The sequence below is a fragment of the Lonchura striata genome, chromosome 3 (assembly GCF_050655825.1).
Source record: "Lonchura striata isolate lonStrDom1 chromosome 3, ASM5065582v1, whole genome shotgun sequence".
Lineage (NCBI taxonomy): Eukaryota > Metazoa > Chordata > Aves > Passeriformes > Estrildidae > Lonchura > Lonchura striata.
In genome coordinates, this window is record NC_140705.1 from 56,346,043 (window position 1) to 56,365,954 (window position 19,912).

General features: G+C 42.0%; 2 protein-coding genes across 2 annotated transcripts in view; both read right to left on the reverse strand.

The window, feature by feature from the left end:
* Window positions 1-359: 359 nt before the first annotated feature.
* Window positions 360-10,799, reverse strand: LOC110476047 (solute carrier family 22 member 2). The gene is made up of 11 exons (XM_021540644.4): window positions 10,257-10,799; window positions 8,009-8,112; window positions 6,879-7,033; window positions 4,609-4,777; window positions 3,544-3,658; window positions 3,333-3,439; window positions 3,002-3,216; window positions 2,621-2,729; window positions 2,131-2,243; window positions 987-1,086; window positions 360-509 (listed from the first exon to the last, which is right to left on the reverse strand). Exons 1-11 carry the CDS (start codon window positions 10,665-10,667, stop codon window positions 443-445), a joined length of 1,665 nt encoding a protein of 554 aa, XP_021396319.2. The 5' UTR covers window positions 10,668-10,799; the 3' UTR covers window positions 360-442.
* A 1,990-nt stretch (window positions 10,800-12,789) lies between these two features.
* Window positions 12,790-19,912, reverse strand: part of IGF2R (insulin like growth factor 2 receptor) — a 54,375-nt gene continuing 47,252 nt past the window's right edge. The window contains exons 42-48 of the mRNA XM_021540643.4: window positions 19,450-19,564; window positions 17,945-18,091; window positions 17,316-17,500; window positions 16,752-16,938; window positions 15,555-15,719; window positions 14,876-14,945; window positions 12,790-14,457 (exon numbers count right to left, since the gene is read on the reverse strand). Of these exons, the coding sequence (XP_021396318.2) occupies window positions 14,062-14,457; window positions 14,876-14,945; window positions 15,555-15,719; window positions 16,752-16,938; window positions 17,316-17,500; window positions 17,945-18,091; window positions 19,450-19,564 (1,265 nt within the window). The 3' untranslated portion in view covers window positions 12,790-14,061. The remainder of the gene's footprint in view (window positions 14,458-14,875; window positions 14,946-15,554; window positions 15,720-16,751; window positions 16,939-17,315; window positions 17,501-17,944; window positions 18,092-19,449; window positions 19,565-19,912) is intronic.

Here is a 19,912-nt window from a genome sequence, read left to right on the forward strand (position 1 = left end):
ATATTTTTTTTTAAAACTCTGTGCAAGTTGTCACACAATTGAACCAGGTTTGTAGTTACCCTGATTCTACAATGGAGATAAATATCATATTATGCTGCCTATTCTTAAGAGAAGCCAAAAAAGTCAGACTTTATGGAGACTTACAAAGTTTTGTTGGTTATGGATCCTACCATGCTCAAGTTTAGACTTCTTGAAGTCCACATTGAAGTCCACACAGCTGGTACAAAAATTTCCCAGCCCTAAAATATGTTTGTCTTAGTGTACAGAGGGGGAAGCAGCTATGCAGCAATAGGGACAATCCCATCAGAAAACCCTAAACCCTGTAAATAAACGATGTGCATAGAAATTGAAATAAGAGAGGCTTTTGAGAGGGTATTTATTCTAAGTGGTATTTCTGTGCTACTGCCCTAAAGCAGACTACCCAGCAAGAGTTACACCTTCTTCAGCCATGTGCTACTTCTGATCCTTGGACACGGAGATAGATTTTTTTGGCCTTTGGAGCACTTTGCCTGCAAGAATAATAAGACATGAACATTAGCCAGGAAGGAAGTTGTTCAGGGAGCATCTAACTTCAAGTTCTTCCCCTGCTCTGCCTTGGCCCAATAAAATGACCACATATATTCCTTTGACCACATATATTCCTTTAGGTTTGCTCTGGCTCCTCAGCAGATACTGGTGCTACCAAGACTGCCCTTTTCCTCTTCAATTCTTAAGGCATTTTTTTAAACACAAATACCATTTACAATGGTGTTCCAGCACTTTTGAGAGCCTAGTGCATCTATTCAAGGCCAGTAAAGGCCTAGGCTAATTGTTCTCAAGGTGCCTAGGTAGACATGGTGTAAAAGGAGCCCAGAATCTGTCCAGTGAGAGTCTGAAAATTACCCAACAATTTCCTGGAAACAAACAAGGCAGCCAAGATTCCCTCTGGACAGGGATTTTGCCCAATTTCAAGTGAAAACTGCCACATGTTCATCCGTATGACTCACCTGTGAAAGTTTTCAACATCCTCCATAGTCTCAGGCAAAACTCTTCCTTTAGTTTCAGGCAGAAGCAGCACCAATCCACCCGCAATCAGACCAAGCACAGCTTCAAAACAGAGGCACAAAGAGCTTGTAAGCATTTATCAGCCACTTGCTACTGTCAGACTGAACAGAATAGTCAATGGCATTTTATTTTGTTCTTTATACAAGATGTGCACCTCAAGTCTCACGTGCTGGTGTAAAAATGGAGGAGGATGTGGCTGCCCTGTGGAGACAGCACCAAGCTAAGTTCTCTTGTGAGTTAGGCATGAACTAGGACACCTCAAACTGGACATATCCTTCCTTTGTAGGGGAAAGAACTCTTTTTAGTGCTAGAGAATGCCAGGAAACACATTCCATCTTTATGCTATTCACATAAGATTAGAAAATGTACACACAATGTATTATCTTCTAAGCAACACAATCAAATCCTCCTCTGATAATTCCTTTTATTCAGTTTGTGCATTTTTGGCATGTATTTTAAATCTATTAAGCACCTTTCTAGATGTCCCGTCTGTTAAAATCTGCATATTGCCATTCAAGGTATTTTTCTATAAATAATGTCCTGACCTAAAGATTCATAGAAGTGTTTCAGGCCCTGACCTGAAAGTTCAGGTCACTAGTCTGCAAAACTTATCTTGCATTTCTTTAGCAGCCACTTTCCAAATAAGTGGAGGGGAGCCAGTTAACCAAGTGTCAGAAAAGCTGAAGCATAACAGCCATACTAGTACTCCATTAAACAGGCAACTACATGAAATTCTAAGGTTTGACTGCTGGACAGAGACAATATAACTCACAGAAGAGCAGTAAATCTGCTTTAAATCCATCAAATATTAAGCTCATCAAATTTTTATGAGTTCTTTGCCATCTGCCAAACCTTCATTCAACTCAAACTTCCTTTCAAATGCATGGAGAAATCATAGGGGCAAGGGAGATATGAGTGCATAAATAAGTTCCAGCTTGTAATAAACTGAAGGCTAAGGCCTTGTAGAGAGCAGGGGGCTTCTGCTGAACTTAAAGCAGCTGCATTAGTGGCTTTTCTCTCCCTTTGGAACTTGGGTCCCCCACTGCACTCTGGAAAGGACCAGCAAGGAGGTAAGGTGGCACTTACTGAAGACAATCAGTGGCAGATCGTGCCAGATCTCCACCAGTCTGTAGACAACGAATGGGGCGATGACTCCACCAATATCACACAAAGAGGAGCAAACCATCACCCCGAGATTCCTGGTTTGGCAGCAAAGGGATCATGTTAGTGTCAGAGTACTGCAGTTGGAAGGGGATGGATCACAACTCTCGCGCTCACACAGGACAGATCCAGGCACTGTGTGGAACTTCAGATCCCTCACCCACCCCAGTTCTCCCAGATTTTCCCTTTACTTCAGTCATGTGATTTTCCCCTTGTCTAAAAGTACATTTCATTTATTTATTAAGCTACCTTTTTTAAGCATTTTAATTTTGCTTCACCTACTTTATGCTCAATAGTACCTGCATAGTTCTGACACATTTGAGGATAACTTCATTTAGCAAAAAACATAACATACACATCAGCCTCAATTATTTGTTTCCAGGCCAAATGCCAAGTGGGTAGAGGATGCATTTACCTGATATAAGTTGGATACAGTTCTGTGTTTACAAAGCAAACCATTTCAAAAGCCATTGTAATTCCCATTCTCCCAATGCAAGCAGTAATCACTTTTAACCAATGTATGTCTGCAGAGAAAATACATTCAACACATTTAAAAGCATCCCAGTGATTTAGCAGGTGTCAATTAATACAACAGTGTTATTCTGTGGGACCTCTGATCCCATGTCAGTCGATATTTTTGAGGGATGTTTGTTTCTTTTGCTTCACTCGTGTGAGTGAGGGAACAGGAACAGTGAGGACCGCATGAGTAGTGGCAAAGGGACCCTCCCAAAGCAGCATGGAGGTTCCAGAGGAACCCCGTGGGAAGCCTCCATGGGGGTTCATTCAGGTGACTTACCCTCTGGGACGAGGGCTGTGGCAAGGCAGGCAGCCCCGGCCACCAGGTTTGACACAGCCCAGGGGTAGCGCCGCCCAACACGGTCAATAGTGATGATGATGATGAAGGCAGCTGGGAACTCAACAAGTGCAGAATAGAGGAAATCCAGATACATGTTCTCAGAAGCCATTCCCATGTGCATGATGAGCCCCTGGTACAGGACGGAGCTTGTGAACCTGGGCAGAGAAGAGCATCCTGGATTCGTTAGATAGTAGGAGAACAGACATCCGTGTCCTGATGGAGATTTCAAATCCAGAGCTCCAAAACCAGCTCTCTAGTGTTATATTCTTACCAGTTGTACATCAAAATGAGTGTGTTTTTTCTTATCTGGGGTGTCCTGAAAAGGTCCATCAGTGAAGGATTCTGCTTTCCACAATCTTCCTCTTCAAATTTAATATCCTATGGAAGAGCCAGTACATAGTAAATTAAATTTCTCTGGGAGGAACTGGTGCAAGGTACTGTCATGATGCTTACTTAAATGTACAAGCAAACCCTGAGCTCACCTTAAAATGGGAAGGCATCTTTTTCTGATTTATTTTAGCCATATTGCTGATAATTTTCATAGCTTTGTCATTTTTTCCTTGAGATATCAGCCACCTGGGAGACTCTGGGAGGCACCTACAATGAGAGTGGATGCCATTATACAACAAAACATAAAGCCTACCTATTCTGCCATGAGTAGAGACTTTGGAGAGAGGTTTTTTTTTTTTTTTTTTTAGTTGTGTGAGTTTCATGTGCTATTTCCCATTCCCCCGGTCAGGAAAAGTAGTGTATCCATGCCTAAGACTGGAAGAGCAACACGTGAGGTAGTGGCTTTAGTCAAAGAGGAGTTTACTGAAGATAAATCAGGGAGGACCATTGAGTGAGAGTAGTGCTCTCGTCTTGTCCAGCCCATTCACCACCAACCAGCTCCTCTTAGGGAGCCATATCTCACTTCTGCCAATACAGGTTAAGAAGTACTAATTAAGTTAGAACTGGCTCACCAATTCAAAAATATGGAAGAAGGAAGGCAACAAATTTCCTTCTACTATTCCTAACCTTTTGACCCATCCAGACAATTTCTCAAATCTAAAGCACTCAAACAAGAAATATTAATTAAAAAGAGAGGAGAGAAACTAAAATTAAGGAGTACCCTTAAAGTGCTTTTCTTTTTGGTTGAACCACAAACACTGCAGCTTTTCTGCCTTAAAAGAAAATGCTAACAGTTATGTTACCGTTAGACAAACAGTCAATAATTTTCAGTGTAAGACCAACCAAGTTATGCCAAGGCACTTATTTTCATTTATTAATTGCTTAAAGAAAATAGTAAATTATACTAATCCAATTTTCCTCCAGTGTTTTCCAAGTGGTCAGTTTTTTAAATACAAGGTGCACAGGCTAGGATTCAACAAGATCTCAGTTGCTGAGGCATCCTATTTCCCTCTCCTTTTTGTTGTGAACCTCCCCTTTGCACCAAGAGGTGTGGAAGCCAGCAAGCAGCGCCCGGTCTCTCTCGGTATCAAGCCTTGGGAAGCAGGAGAAGCCGGGTTTTTGGGTGGCGGGCAGAGGAACGACAGAAGGGCACTTACCAGTAGTAGAGCAGGAGGAAGCAGGTGGGCAGGGTGACAGTGAGCTGCAGCCACCGCCAGTGAGGGAGGGCGTAAGCGATGCCGTCGAAGACCAGGAGCCCGACGGAGAAAGCCGCCTGGTAGAGGATCCCCACCATCCTCCGATACTGCGGGCCCACCACTTCTGTCACTGCAGATGCACACAGGGACAGCTGAGCGCCACGGCTGCCCCACGCAGCAGAAACCAGCTAGGGGAGACGCTGGAGCACCAATGCTACAGTAACACCCTGGGGAAACCTTGGCAATCATGGACTTCCCGGTGTAATGCCTCCAGACAAAACCCCCTGCTTCGCTTTCCTAACACCTGAATTCCAGCAGAGAAGAAAATGCTGCTGCTGGCTGTGCACTGGCCTAAGACATCCAGGAATGCCCTCTGCTGCAGAAATCTCAGAGTAGATCAAACATTTATCAACATGCACAGATTAATTTTTTTGTGAAATCTAATGCTAACACATGTCGGATCTCCAACCCAACAACAAAGCTGAATATTTTGTTTCCAAAACACAGGCTTTCAGCCTGCATCTCACTCCAACTACATAAGGAAAGCCTGTATCACAGGATGGCACAGAGCTCCCAGGCCAGAGTGGGATCACTGTTCATCTGCACTTTGCAACTCCACACCAGAGCATAGACCCACACATTCAGTCTTGTTGATACAGAATTAAAAGTAACTACTCCAGCAGGCAGGCACAAGCACACGCAACATTTTGCATCCAGTTGTGACTTCAAGAAAGAAAACTCACTAGAAAAAGAAGAGTAAGCAAATAATTAGCAGCCAAATGAGCTGCTGAGTTTTGGAACCACAGATTCGATGCACCAAGACATTTCCATAGGCTCAGCAGCACTGAGCCAGAAGCAGCTGAAGGGTAGAAAAGTGCCCCAGCAGAGCAGGATAACAAGGCTTTTCTGTCCTTGTATCCTTCCCTGGATATTCAGTATTGGCCATTCTTAGGGAGAAGATAAAAATTTAAAGGAGCTTTGGGGCTAGTTCAGGATCTTTTTGCATAAGAGAGTTTCAAGAGACTCCAGGAGTAACAAGATATAATAGAGATAAAATATCAAGATGAGGCAAATCATTGTCCTGAAAAGGACTTCATGCTCTAAAACAGCTTGAAGTTCCCCAGAAGAGCGGATGGAGATTTCATTTGTGCCAGGAAAAGATTTAAGAGGCTAAACAAGCATCCAGAAATGCACAGACAGGAATAATCATGTCTTAGCAGACAGTCTGGACAGTGGGATAGATGCTTTTATTTCTATCAGACATCTGGATAACTGAATTAGCAAGATGCCCACACTGAAAACTTCATGGAAGTTTAGGGCACTGACTTTTACATTTTCACCAAACACTGTCACAATGAACTGTGTATCTCTCAGAGGTATTTGGTAGAGCCACCTGCCACCCTAACCCAGTTAATATTCTAAAGGTCAGCTTTCAAATTAGTTAATCTGCTGCTTCAGTGATTGCTTGCGGTTGGTTATTTTGGACAAAAGACTGAACTCCACTCCAGAAAAATCAGAGAAATCCCAGGCAGCTCCACCCTGAACCAGAAAGAGGTCCTGAGATGGTCCCAGACCCAGCCTGGCCACCCAGCTGTGCCTCACCAGCAGACACAGCTGGTGCAGGGCACTGGAAGAGGTACCTCCACAGGGTGGCTCCTCCATGGCTTGGCCTCTGCTCAGCCCAGTGGATACACACAGATACACAAACACTTCATCTTTTTATCAACAAGTAAATGTTGTTCTTCAGTTATTTTTATGTTCCAAAGCCTCTGTTTACCCTTTAATGCACTTTGAGTCATAAAAATGTCTCAAGTTTTCCCCACCCCCTGCCTGCTCCTTTAATGGCCTCCTCTGTCACCATCCTGTCTGCACCCAGGCCAGAGAGGCTGTGTCTGCCTGGTCACCTTCCCTAGCCACAGCCTGATGGAAGGAAGAAGAGCCATGGGGCCCAGACAGATCTGCAAAGGTGAGCTGCACCACAGGGGAAAGCCTATCTCGAGGTAAGAGCCCTAACCCACCACCACTTGCTTGAGCTTTGAAGGCTATTGTTGTTTCTTCCTAATGACATTGCTTGAAAACATACTGGGAAAGTCAAAGGGGGAGAAAACACCTTAATAAAACACCATGGCAGGCATTTTTTAGATGGCTTATTTTTTAAGTTTTTGGAGTTGAGTTTTGTTCCTTCATCTTCTGCTGCTAGTCTTGCCCCTGGGAGAAGGTCCTGAACTCACCCAGGATGTAGGCTGCAGTCCAGCAGCCCTTGCTGACCAGCCCTTGCAAGAAGCGGATGATGACTATCCACACGTAGTTGGGCACGAAGACCAGAAGGATTCCACACACAATATTTGCAAAAATTGTTGTTAAAAGGCAAAATTTACGGCCAAACCTGGATTGGAAAATGATAAGCATGAAGTAAACCACTAGTCATGGAAGAATTTTAAACTAGTAAGAGCTTTGTGTATTTTCAGAAGGAAAAAAAAAAATCAATTTTGTTATGCAATATAGAGACATGCTTTTTTTCTTTGCCTATTACTCACTGATCTTCTTTTCTATGCCATGAAAAGCTACTGTGCCAGTTGCTCAGCAATTCCACAAAAACTTTCAGGGAAACAAAGAACAGTACCATGTTTACATATATTACACTTGGACTGAAAAATAAGCATGGGTTAATATTATGACTCTGATAGTTCCACATGCACCGGATTTATAAGGGATTTATTCACCACAACCTCAACCCTTAAAACACATGTAATGTATGGATCTACTTGTGAGTGTGCTGCATTTCTCAGCTGGAGGAACTCAGAGCCTGCTGTACTACCAGTCCTAGGCAGAAGAGGAGGCAAGGGGGAAAATACTGACATTTGTTTCTCTTCAAGCCCAGATGCCTGAGCCAGGGAGTCTGATTCAGTTGGCTCTGAACAGGGAGCTAGAGGGATTATCTGCTTTTTTTCTCAGTGACTGCTGCTGTACACATCTGGCAATCTATTTCTAAGCTTCTCCAAAAGAAGCAAAATGTTTCCAAACTGCAGCCACACAGTGTGACAGATTGAGAGATCCAAACCATGCATTTCCTGGCTTTGGTTAACACCTGAGGGCTCTGGTGTGGCACAGGAGGAAGTTTGGTGTGTACAATGCTAAAATAGTCTTCATGGGCTCTGCAGGCTTCCTGAGCAGATCTGTCCTAACCACCAAGCACAACCTAAAAGGCAGGATACTGGCTCATGCAGTGACTGAAGGTCCAGGGGAATGACCTTATTTTCAGAAGCGCAGAGATTATATCAGTTGCACAACCTTTATCTGAGTTTGGCTGCTGAACATTGATAAGGGAGGTCAGAGGGTTTTGCTGTCAGCCCACACGTACCTGTCTGCAATGTAGCCAATGTTTAAGGAGCCAATAAAAAACCCAGCGTTCACAGAAGACTGAAAGAGATCCAACTTCCAGGAGTCCTCACACACCAGGTCAAACTAAAGGAGCAACCAGTCAGAGACAAAAGAGTGAAATGAGGAGCTGGCTCACACCCACAACTCTCCTTCACTTCAGTTAAAGATTTAAACTTCTTTCTGGGTCAATGCCTGTTTTGCCAGCACACAGAAATCCTGCTAACTTAACTAATTGTCCAACATTAAAGACTGGAAAAAGCCCTTGAGCTGGTGTCTCCCATTCATGTCTCATCTCTCTTTTCTGGAAAGTGCATAAGTGAGTTATTATCTGTCAAAACTAGCACTTCCAAACCTGCGTTGGCCCTCATTGATCAAATCAGCATGGATCTGATGATCACCCTGAGTTTTTCAAACAGCTTTTTTGTGTGGCTGATAGTGAACATTTCTGGGCAGTTCTTGTTACCTTATACCCTGGCATGGCAGAGTAGTCCCCACAGACCATTCAGGACTAAGTGTGATGCCTTTACTGGAAGTATCTCAGATGCGTTCAGGAGCCTGCCTTGTCTCAGGTCCCATGGAGCACTGCCTTTCAGAAGGAGGGTGGAAGTATCTGCATCTGCCCTGAGGCCACAGCATTTTCTCTCTGCTCTGGTCTTTAGCTCAACTACGCTGTTGTATGCGTCTGGAGAGCAGATATTTTTTATCCAGGACCAAACTTTATACCACATGGATACCCATATATACTTGCCATCTAGTCTTGTCCTGTTTTACTTGTAGAAATACATAAAAGCTACTGAAGAAAAGGTTATTGCCTTTTCTCTTAATATGACTGAGAATCCCTTCCCTTTCTCCTGGTAGCTGGGTTTAATTGAATCTATGCATCCATAATTAAAACAAAACCAAATATTTCTTCTGATGCTCTGTGGGACTCCCCATGAGGACGTTCTTCCATATACAAATTTTCCTTTGAAATAATATGATTTACACTGCACTATCCTTTCCTTTTCTAAGCAATCAGAGCAAGGGACAACATATCAGAGCCTGAGAAGTTTCACAGAAACAATCACAACCAGGAAGTCATTGACAAAATGCAGAGTTATGTGACATATCTGGTTATTCTATGAAGGAAGCAGCCCATGGGGCTGGCCTTGCACCCCCTTCAGCAGGAAAGGGGACACAGCTGATGCAAGAGCATGACTGCATGAGCCCACAGAGACTGCAAGTGCTCAGCTTCCCACAGCCTCAGGAGATGATGGTGGCATCTGGACCATGGGATCTGCTAGAGCCTTTTCCAGTGAGATGTGCCTGCTGAGCTGCTGCTGCATAGATGGCCTGGCTCACCCTGCATTTGAGGTGCCTCACTTCCTCACTTGCATATCTCACAGCCCATAACTTGCTGAAAGAAGTAAACTTAGAGTGCACCCCCTTATATCTAGGACCAACCAATCTCTTAGCAAACTATGAATGCTGAAGTTGCTAGAGCACAGATTTTAACTGCTCCTGTGTTAGACATATGGGGGAAAGAGTCCTGACCCCTCTAAACATTTGGTGGAAATTTCTATTATGAGATCAAGCTTGTCATCCCAGTTATTGGTTTATTCTTAAACTTAAAGCACCTAAACTGCTAAAGTACAGCAAGCAGCTTAAGTACCATTTTCAGTTTATTCACACTCATTCTGAGAACAGATTCTACAGTTTATTCCAGAGTTGAGCTCTTTAATTGTGGGAGGCAATACCTTTCCCCACACTGACTGTAATTAATTTTTATTTAAAACCAACTTTAAAAGACTTTATTCATTAAAAAAAAAAAAAAGATAAAAAAAGAAGGGGGTGTGGGGAAGAAATCAAGACCATTGCATTGGTTCATTTTGTTTGCAGCATTGCTAGCTACACTGTTTACACACTTACACACCTTCACCAATTGGACCTCTCATGTGACAGGAATTTCATTCAGAACTGGACTTTATCTACCTGGGGATTTATTTGCTGAAATATGCTTTGCTCCCCAGCTGGAGATATAAACCTCCTGAGCAGCCAAGGAAACACTTCACAGCAAGGACAGAGGGAAGATAACTTGTAAACCCCCAAGCGCAAGTTCACAGTAAGAGACAATCCCTTCTCCAGGTAAGCAGGGGATATTTTAACACATCCAAGGCTCCACCAGCCCTCTCCCCCCGCCCTCGCCTTGTCTGTAACAGAGGGGACAGAACAAAGGGAGCTGTTTTTACCTCTGTCACGATAGAGCTCCCTGGGAAGTCGTAGACCCAGCCATCCCGGCAGGGACCGAGGGGGACGGTGCTCCCGCTGCCCACCAGGCTGCCGAGGGGGTCAGTGCAGCTGATGCCTGTTGTGTTCCAGTCCACCTCGTACCTCCTGCAGCGGCTGCTGAAGCTGCCCCCGTGGCCATCCCACTCAGGAACTGTGTGATTCAGCTGCTCCTCCAGGCTCCAGCCACAGCGCTGGCTCAACTCAGCCACGCCGGGGCTGGAGCAGCGATGCTCAGGGGTGAACCCAAAGAAGAAGACCCCCACGTACACTGGGGTGAAGGAAGCAGATAACAAACATAGGACAAAAAAAGTTTGCTTCTGGAACCTGTCAAATTCTCCAACATGCTCTAAAATGTCATCTAAGGTTGGCATTTTGGCACTAAAACCACCTCAAAAAACTCAACTAGGTCCTCTCTGCAGCACTGATATATTTAGTTGGCAGCAAAGTTAGTAACAAAGATATTTAACCAAAAGTCAAGACTAACTCTATAAATTATTAAACTACATGTTGCAAGCTCTATTTTTTAGGTTTCATTTGAAATCAGACCTTAATTCACCCAGGGAGAATTTGCCTTTAACCTCTAATCAGTGCATTTATACATTCCTGTCCTATGGAAAAGCCCCCTACGGGATACAGCCTTTCAGTTTTTGTTGGGGGTTTGGGGGTTATTTTTTTAGTTAGGCAAGTCAGCTCCTCACAATAGATATTTTTAAGCAGCAAACATATAAAATGTTTCTACCAGCATACAAGCAACACATGGGTTTAGTGAAGAATGGCTGGGCACCACATGTAAGCAAAACTTCTTAACCAGGATCTGTAAAAAACAGGTGGGTACATGCTGAAAAAAGTGTTTACACATTGAGCCATAGAGCAGTAAAGAACAGCTTTCCTGAAAACTTCTATCATGTGTCACACTTCTCACCCTCCACACTCTTCCATTCCCAAGGAAAATCTCTTCCCACCTGTATCAGGGATTCACCTGAGCACATTTTTGCAGTGATCCAAAACAGAAAAAGCATTTATTACAGAATTATGCACTGGGAATAGCTGTGGAAAGCCATACAATACAGTATCCATGGTCAAAACAGCTTTTTTTTTTTTTTTTTAAACCACAGAAGACCTATAGGACTTTAGGTAGACTTCATTGCAGGCACCTCAAATAAATGCAGTTGTAGTAGGCTCCAGTGGTACATTGTCCTTCCTATGGACAGCTACTCTCATATCTTTTGCTGACAACAGCAGCTTTCCACCAGAAAGAAAAGCCTAAGTGGAGGTAACATTTAAAAGATATTAAAAAAGTGAAAAATTGTCTGGAAACTAATTGGAATAGCTTAGACAACAAGGAAAAAAAATTAAAGACACAATACGCTCCAAAAAGATAAACCACCTTAGAAGGCCATTCTGGCTCAGGCATTGAAATAGAGCACACTGCTCATCAACTACAGACCAGGAGTGGCCTGAGCAGCTGTGAAAGCTGCTTTGCAAACCAACAGTTCAAGATCATGCTTTCTCCTCTCCTGCTTCATCCTCTTCTCTGTCAGGAACATCTACAAGTTAACAAGGACTCCTCTCCTGGCCACTCAGGGCTGTGTCACCCTCGGCCAAGCACAGCACCACCCCACACCAAACCTCCGCCTCTCCAGCTGCAGGAGTTCCATGTGGAGCTGGGGAGGGGAACAGGGACACAAACGTGCACAGCAGTCACCACGCTCAGAGCCAGGCCCTGCAACCCTCCTCAGCAGGAGGATGCGTGCAGTCAGCTGGAGACAAGGGAACTGAAGTCAAACCTTGCCTGGGAAGTGGGTGAAGCTAAGGCATAGGCCCAGCCATTTGTACAGACTCATCTGGGCCCTGCTATTCTCATAACCCTTCACTCCATACAGTTAAGCAGAATATTCTTCTGGGAAAAATAGTCTGGTGAAGCTGGTTATGTATGCACCCAGCATAAGGTAAGATTCAACCAGGCTACTTACAAATGCCTGGGTAAAAAGTGGGCAATAGTTCCAAAACCAGACATTGAAGTCACTCACTGCTGTCAGATACAGGAGAATTCATTTCATGCAGTTGGTTCATGGATCAAACAACTCCAAAACATCAGCCCTGATGATGTGGGCAAGGGAAGCAGAACCCTCCAACATACATTCAGAGAACTGTTGTAATGATAACAGCTAGTATTAAAAACAGACCAGCAAGCCTCTCGCTTCTCCAAGCTCTTCTAATTATAAATATGAAAAATGTTGATTGAAGTTTGAAAAGATGCAGCTTAAGCCAAACTGACTTACACCTCCACTAGTAACAATATCAGAGGAAGAACACCCAAGTCTGATTAAAGAAAGAATACACCACCAGGACCTACCTATATATTCTGATCTTTGTCATCAAACACTGGTTCTCATTTTGAGTGACATGACTGAGGTATTAACCATCACAGCAGAAAAGGGTCACACCAGACTGGTAAGCAGCATACAGAATAGTGTAAGAAAGATTCCAGACTTGAGATGTGGGATTTGGAATACCCACTCCATATCTTTTATTGAAATTGCTGAATACTTTATATTACACTATTTTGATTCAAAATGGAGTTTTTATAAAAAGAAACCATTGTTGAAACTGAATAAGCCAGCCAAAAGGAACAACAAAAAAGTTTCAAAAAATTCTGACCAATGCATGTTCTTGTACAATGCTTTGAAACCCTAACATTGTCCATAATTTTATTTAGGAAACACCTGGAGAGGAGCAAGACTGCTACAGAAAAACTGACTTGCATTTATTACCAGCAACATTTCAAATCAATGACCATGGCCAGGAACATAGCATACGGACTAGGAATTAGGCTATCAGAAAATATTGGCCCAAATTTATTTCCTTGAAATTAATACCAGAGAGAGGAATTATGCAGACTAGGGCTCCTCTAGTCCTTGGGTTTTTCTTGGTGATAACAAATTGGGTAGTGCAGACTGTATTATAGGAATTCTGCCTCTGTGTCCTTGAAACATCTGGTTCTCTGTGCAGTTGGCCTAGTCCAGCCATAATCAAGGAAAAAAAAAAAAAAATCTTTGGGTACTTGTCAGCTGTTTAGGCAAATATTGATGAAGTCATTCATATGACCAGTACCAAAAAAAAAAAAAATATACCATGCGAAGAACAGCAACCATTTCAGGCTAAAGCTATACAGAATTGTACCTTTCAGTCCAGACCTTTGAACCAATGATCTGTTTAAATTAGAATGGATATTCAAATTTACAGGATAAATTAGACCAGTTCCAAAATTTACATCAAATCATCCCAACACACAAAGTTCCGTGTCTCACAGTGGGTGAGCCCATAGAATACCCTGCCGGCAGGAAGAACATGTTACTATTAAGCAAACCTGAGTAGTGACGATCAATAAATACAAGGAGTTAAAACAATAGTAGTCGGATAACTTGAGTCTCAGAAGCCAGGGGCTTCATTGAGCCTTAATCTTTTCCTTTCAAAGGTTTCTCTTTAAGCAAGCATTTAACATCTATGCTGAGACTTTAAAAAAAAAGTGTCCTGGCTAGAGAGAGTCAACTAACTCAGCCAACTGGATGTCAAAAATCCAGTCATTACTGAACAGATCATTGTAAACAACCAAGAAATCTTTCTCTTCTTCCCTTTTCAATGGTTTCTTGTTAAAGGCAAAATTCAGAAAAATCTTTCAGGCTGAAGTCCTCATATTTGGTTGGAAATGTCCTGTTATATATAATCTCTCTATATATATTTGATTAGGCACAAGAAGGGTTATTAAATATTCAACAAGTCCTCATCGCTATCATCATGAAATGATGCTGTATTTATAGAGTTCTGTGCCTGATGCTGGCCTGGCTTTGCTATTGCTTTAGTTTCTTTTCCTCCATTCAGTAAATAAGATTTATTATCACTGCCAAAACTGTGTGGCTTCTTTTGTGGGTGCTTGCTCAGTCCTCTTCCTGTTTGAATCTTTACATCTGGAATGGTTAATACTTCATCCTCACTGTCCAGGTCATCCACATGGAGAGAGGTAAGGGCTTCAGATGTAACAGACTTGGTAGCAATGTGACCATTCTCCTGCCCTCCTTTTGCTGTTCTTGGATTTGGTGCTGCAACTTCCTCCATAAGCCACTCTGTCTCATTCTCATTAGCTTCTTCTTCACTGTTTATCTGCAAGAAAAGAAAAGAGGAGACTGCATCTGCCACTCTAGACTGACACACACTCTGATCTCCCCAGTCATCAGACTCCACAGCATGTACAACCTTGGTTTAAGGTAGCTGTGAGAGAGTAAACACTGCCAGAGCATCACTTTTCACTGTGCTGAAACAGACTTTTTTCTCTTCTTGTACGTTTACATGTTATTTGGTGATTTATGGACTGCTCTTAATTTCCTCAACTCTAACTTCCTTTCTCATTTCACTATATATATATATATATATATATATCAGCTAGGTTTTCCCAATGCCACACCATATGGTTTCTATGCACTAAAGGAATTAGGAATTAAGGGAGTTATTTATTTATTAACAAAAGCTTCATATTAAGAAAACCTGACAAGAAACAAATTTGATTTTGTCACTGTATTACCTTTGTGTATTTGTAGGAAACACCAGATGATCTTCTGCAGCAGTTTGTTATCTTGTTTATTACAATTTCCCTAAACAAAGGAAACAATATTACATTAGGAACACTATATCCACTTATTAGCCCTCACTTTTCTCCACTGGAATTTTACCATCAATATAAAGCATGTCAACAAATGAGCTAAAAACTATCACAAGGACTCTGAACCACTCTATCAAACTCCAGTCTGGAATGATGTACATCTTCCCCCTTCTACAGCTTCAGGCTGACTGTTCTGAAACTCCTCTGGCCTTCATATCTAAGGGAAAAACACCACAAAAGTCATCTGGAAAGCAGAGGAACAGCAGGACTTGCACTGTTTCCCTGACACTGTTGCATGGATCCAGTTTGACTCCATGAAAGTGGAGGGATATCAAACACTAACAATATTGTCATACTGTTTTATGCTCATTAATTAGCAGTTGCCCACAAGAGATGCTAGACCAACTCAGTTGTACACCCCAGCCCTCTTTACATGGGCCTTCAGATAGTAAAGGAGAATTTGAAGGAACCAGCAATTTGACAGCTGATGCTACAAACTGAAAAACAGAACACAAATCTCTGAAGTTCACCATTTCCCTTTCATTTCAGGCAGAAAAACAAGTCCTGACAAAGAAAATTCTAAAGCCTCTTAATTTCTTACCTCCTCTCTTTTTTGTAGAACAGCAAAATTATGAGACACGCAGTGAGAACAACCAGGAGGACACTAAGCACAGCACCAACAGCCTGGCTTCTCCTTGAAAGACCTTTATGTATTTGGGTCTCCTCATCTGTCTGGTGCTGATTGTTTCCTGGATCATTAGTTGATCTAGCAATGTAAATTGAAAAGATAAGATCTATTAATAAGTTTTGTTAAACTGGATTAGAAACAGCAGGCTAAAAGAAGACATGCCACACCATCCTGTCATTCCAACCTAACAGCTGCATGAACTGTAATTAGGGGATTTTACCTAAGTAAAAAACAACCTGAAAAACACAAATATATGTACTGTGCCTCCATCCCAGTATGCTATGAAATAGTGCATGAAACTACATGCTTCATGTCAAGACTGCAGTGCACAATTAAGCACTCCAGAGCTTATACAGCAGCAGGTATCCACACAAAGCTGCTGTTTTAGAACCAAATCTGCACATGAGCAAGCTGCAACAGCTATGAAAATTATCTACCTCTCATCTGACTTTGGCCCCAAACTCCCTCAATAGGTTTAAATCAGAATCAAGAGTTTGCCTGTGCTTTCAAGCTAGCAGCTAGAAAGTAAACACTCCCAGAAGTAGTCACTCCATTTTTCACAGTGAGGTTGCCTACCTGCCAAGAACATTGTCAGCACCTAGACACAGACACTCTCCTTTTAACACTGTCCCCTCACTAATGAGTAGATTAGCTGGTATTTAACTGCAGAAATACTTCATTGTCCCTTGAAGGCCTGTAATGATTTTCTCTTCCAGGCTAAAGAAGTGGAGAGATAGAGGGGGAGAGCAGTCTTTGTCACAGCTTCAAAGTTTTCCCCCTTCCAGGCAAAGGGGACCACCTCACCCACAAACTGTTTGCTCTTCTCAGTAACATGAAACAGCACGTTCTGTCAGCTACAGTAACTTTCACTTAGTGAAAACGACTATATCAATTCCATTGTGCCTCTCCAGCTTTAAGTCCAGATCAGTTCGGCAAGCTTTAATTTAGTAGTCATGTGCCAAACACTGCACACATGATCATCAATTAATCTATAAGCCTACTGTTTTTTTTAGCTTTTCCTCTTTTCCCAATCACTGTGACAAATACAAAAAAGGCTTTCACTAAAAAGTGCTGACAAAAGCTGTTTTCAGCAAACAGTTGTCTACTCACATTAATGGGCACACAGCAGATGTGTACCAGGTAAATAAATACTGGCAATCTGCTGTCTCATGAAGGAATTCGGGGATGCCTTCCTTTACGTCTGGATTGCAGTGGAAGAAAATGGTTGAAGACACAAACTTTGATTTATCTTTACCACATCTGGAGTCAGATGAAAATATGACATCCAAATCATCATCTACAATGAGAAGAAAAAATAGTTTACTTCCTTGACAACAGTCTGTAAGCACTAGACCCTGGAAAAAAAAAAGTAGCTAGCTACAGGAAATCATTATTATGCTGTATGAGCACAGGCGAAAACAGGAGATTAAAGTCTTCTATCTTGCACTGTTTTTACCAAGTCTTCCAACTTCAAGTCTTTCAGTCTTCAAGTGTCAAGTCCTAACCCCTATTAAAGCTATATTTGCAATTGAGCTTACATAGGAAAAAAAAAAACAAAACATAAATTATGTTAGACAGACTATGGATAGCTTTAGAAAAATGGATTAGCATAGATGTTGTCAACCAAGAACCACTTTCTGATCAAGTAATTCTGTCTGGTGAGCACATACTTACCATCAACGTAGTATTTGGCATTTCTGGCAGAACCAACTCTTCGAACACGCTGTTCATTGGTTTTCACCTGGCAGATGTTTGCTCCAAAGCATTCTGGGGAACTTGAGTTTGTTATACCAGAAAGTTGAATTTGATACACATATTGATCACCATTTGCCCGTACATCACCAGAAGCTGTGTACAACCTGAGGAAACAGAAAAAAAAAATCTGTTCTTACGTCTAAACTCACAGGTTGGGGCTATTTCCAAGACTGGTAACAATGGTAGATGATATCACTGGTTGATTCCAGTGCATGCTGAGTGATTCAGCAACCACAAAAGATGCAGGATGATGGCTTCCTCCTTGAAGTAGAAGTAAGGATTATATTTAGCATCAATATAATTCTTTGCAAGCACAGAAAGCAGATTTTTCCACCTATACTGCCCTCAACGTATGAATAAACATGTAAACACATTCAAAGGTTTAAGATAGTATGAAGACAAAAAAGTGATTCAGTGGCTTGACTGTGAGAACCACATGGTGTGCTCTGCAGCTGCGATAAATGGCACAAGCTAGCAATCTTCTCCATAAAGGTAACTAGTTCTACCATTCTGTTGTTTTGGGGATTGTTTGGGTTTTTTTTACTCACTTGGAATAAACATCCCCTAAAGAAAAGTTTTTCCCAGTTGCAGGATTAATGACTGTTCCATTCACCACCTCTACCTCCTGCTGCTTCACAGCACAAGCTGCACGTGTGTCCCATGTGATGTAGTAAGCACAGTTTTCTTCATCAAACCTACCAAATAAAAGATAGAGCTGATGATTCCAGGAAAGAGTAACAAGTTTTTACCATCTTGAGAAATTAAAAGACAACTGCTAACTCACATGTGACAATGTCCTGCCTAAGTATCACACCTAGAGTAAGCTAAAATAGTCAAGCAGCATTCAAAAAAAATTGGATTACATTGGATTTTTTTACAGTTTCATGATTTTAGAAGACTTGGCTGCACCTGAACTTCCTACTGAAAATTCCAGAATTCCCACAGTGTATCAAAAGGTTTTATTGATATATTTTAGCTAGCAAACATATCAGGCTGCTTTTCTGCAGCATGTTAAACCTGCCTTTTATTTAAGCAGGACAAGAGGTATAAGCTAGTGTCCTGGTTCTGGCCAGAACAGGGTAATATTTTTGCAGTAGCCAGAAAGGACCATTGCCAGGACTCAGAGGTTATTCTCTACCAGCTCACATCATTGCTTGGGACATGGGGAAGGACATCTTTTCTAGGGAGAAGGGGTCCCTCCTGGGCCAGCATAGCATGGCAGAGGAACCCCAGTCATGTAGCATTGTCTTGTTTGAGTCATTCAGCTCCTTCCTGTACCCTGTGTCATTGGTATTGCTGCTGGTACTGTTTCTTTTCTTCTCATTTGTTTCCAGTAATAACAGTTGTTATCTCAACCCAAGATCTGTGCCTTTTGTGCCTCCATGTCCCCTCTCCAGTCCTCAGAAGGGGAAAGGGGGGAAACAAGCAGTGCATACTTTCAGTGGGAGCACTGAATTAGAGAACAGAATTCCTAAACCATGACTGTTAGTCAGACTGTGCTGCCCAGTTCTTTGACTCGCAGCATTTTGTTCAGATTTCCAGTTCTGCAAGTACTATAGTGTTAATAATATCAACATGAAGCAAAAAGTCCTCAAGCTTTCTTACTATTTGTGATCATACATATATACCTGATTTTAGAGAGTTTCTGGTTAAATACACTGTATTGAGGCAAAAATAAACCATGCTTAATTAGCTCAACCTGCAAAAAATGTTATTTAATATACAGATTTTGAACTGAGTTAAGAGTGGTTGTACAATGACATTGGCTACTGACACTGAAAACAACACCATCTGAGCCATTGTCAGCTCCTTCAGAAGCAGAATGCTTAAATTTTTTCCCAGAAATTTTAGGATAAATACAAAATATGATGTTTATGAAAATGAATAATTGCACAAACTCCAGAAGACCCTATGCCTTGCAAGTACAGACCATGGATTATTTTTGAGACTGTCCAACAGAGCAGAGAGTTCCTGTCCTAAGATTTAAGGGTTTACTAGAGAGGTACAAAAGAATCAGCCATGAAGATCAGTGGTATGTAAACTCATTACTCACCTCTGCAGCATGGGCATGCCAACTGTTTTTGCACATTTCAGTTCTATAATTGTTGTTACTTTCTTATTTTTCCTACATTCTTGCCCACTGGAATAACTAATATACAATGTATCACCTAGAAAAGAACAAAAGGTGACAAAAGGTTTTCATAAGCAGCTGTCAGAAATCTCCTTTGCTCCTCTGCCCACTCACAACTATAGAAACACAGATTAGCTGAGGTTGGAAGGGACCCTTGGAGGTTATCTGGTCCAAACCCCTTGCTCAAGTGGGGTCACTTGGGGCCAGCTGTCAAGGAATATGTCCAGAAAGCCTTTGAATACCTCCAAGGCAGGAAATTCCACAACCTCCTTAGACAACCTGTGTCAGTGTTTGGGTATTCTGACTGTAACAAAAGGGTTTCTTGATATTCAGATAGATAACTTATTACTTAAAGCTTTAATGACAACACTGTTTATTTGCTTCA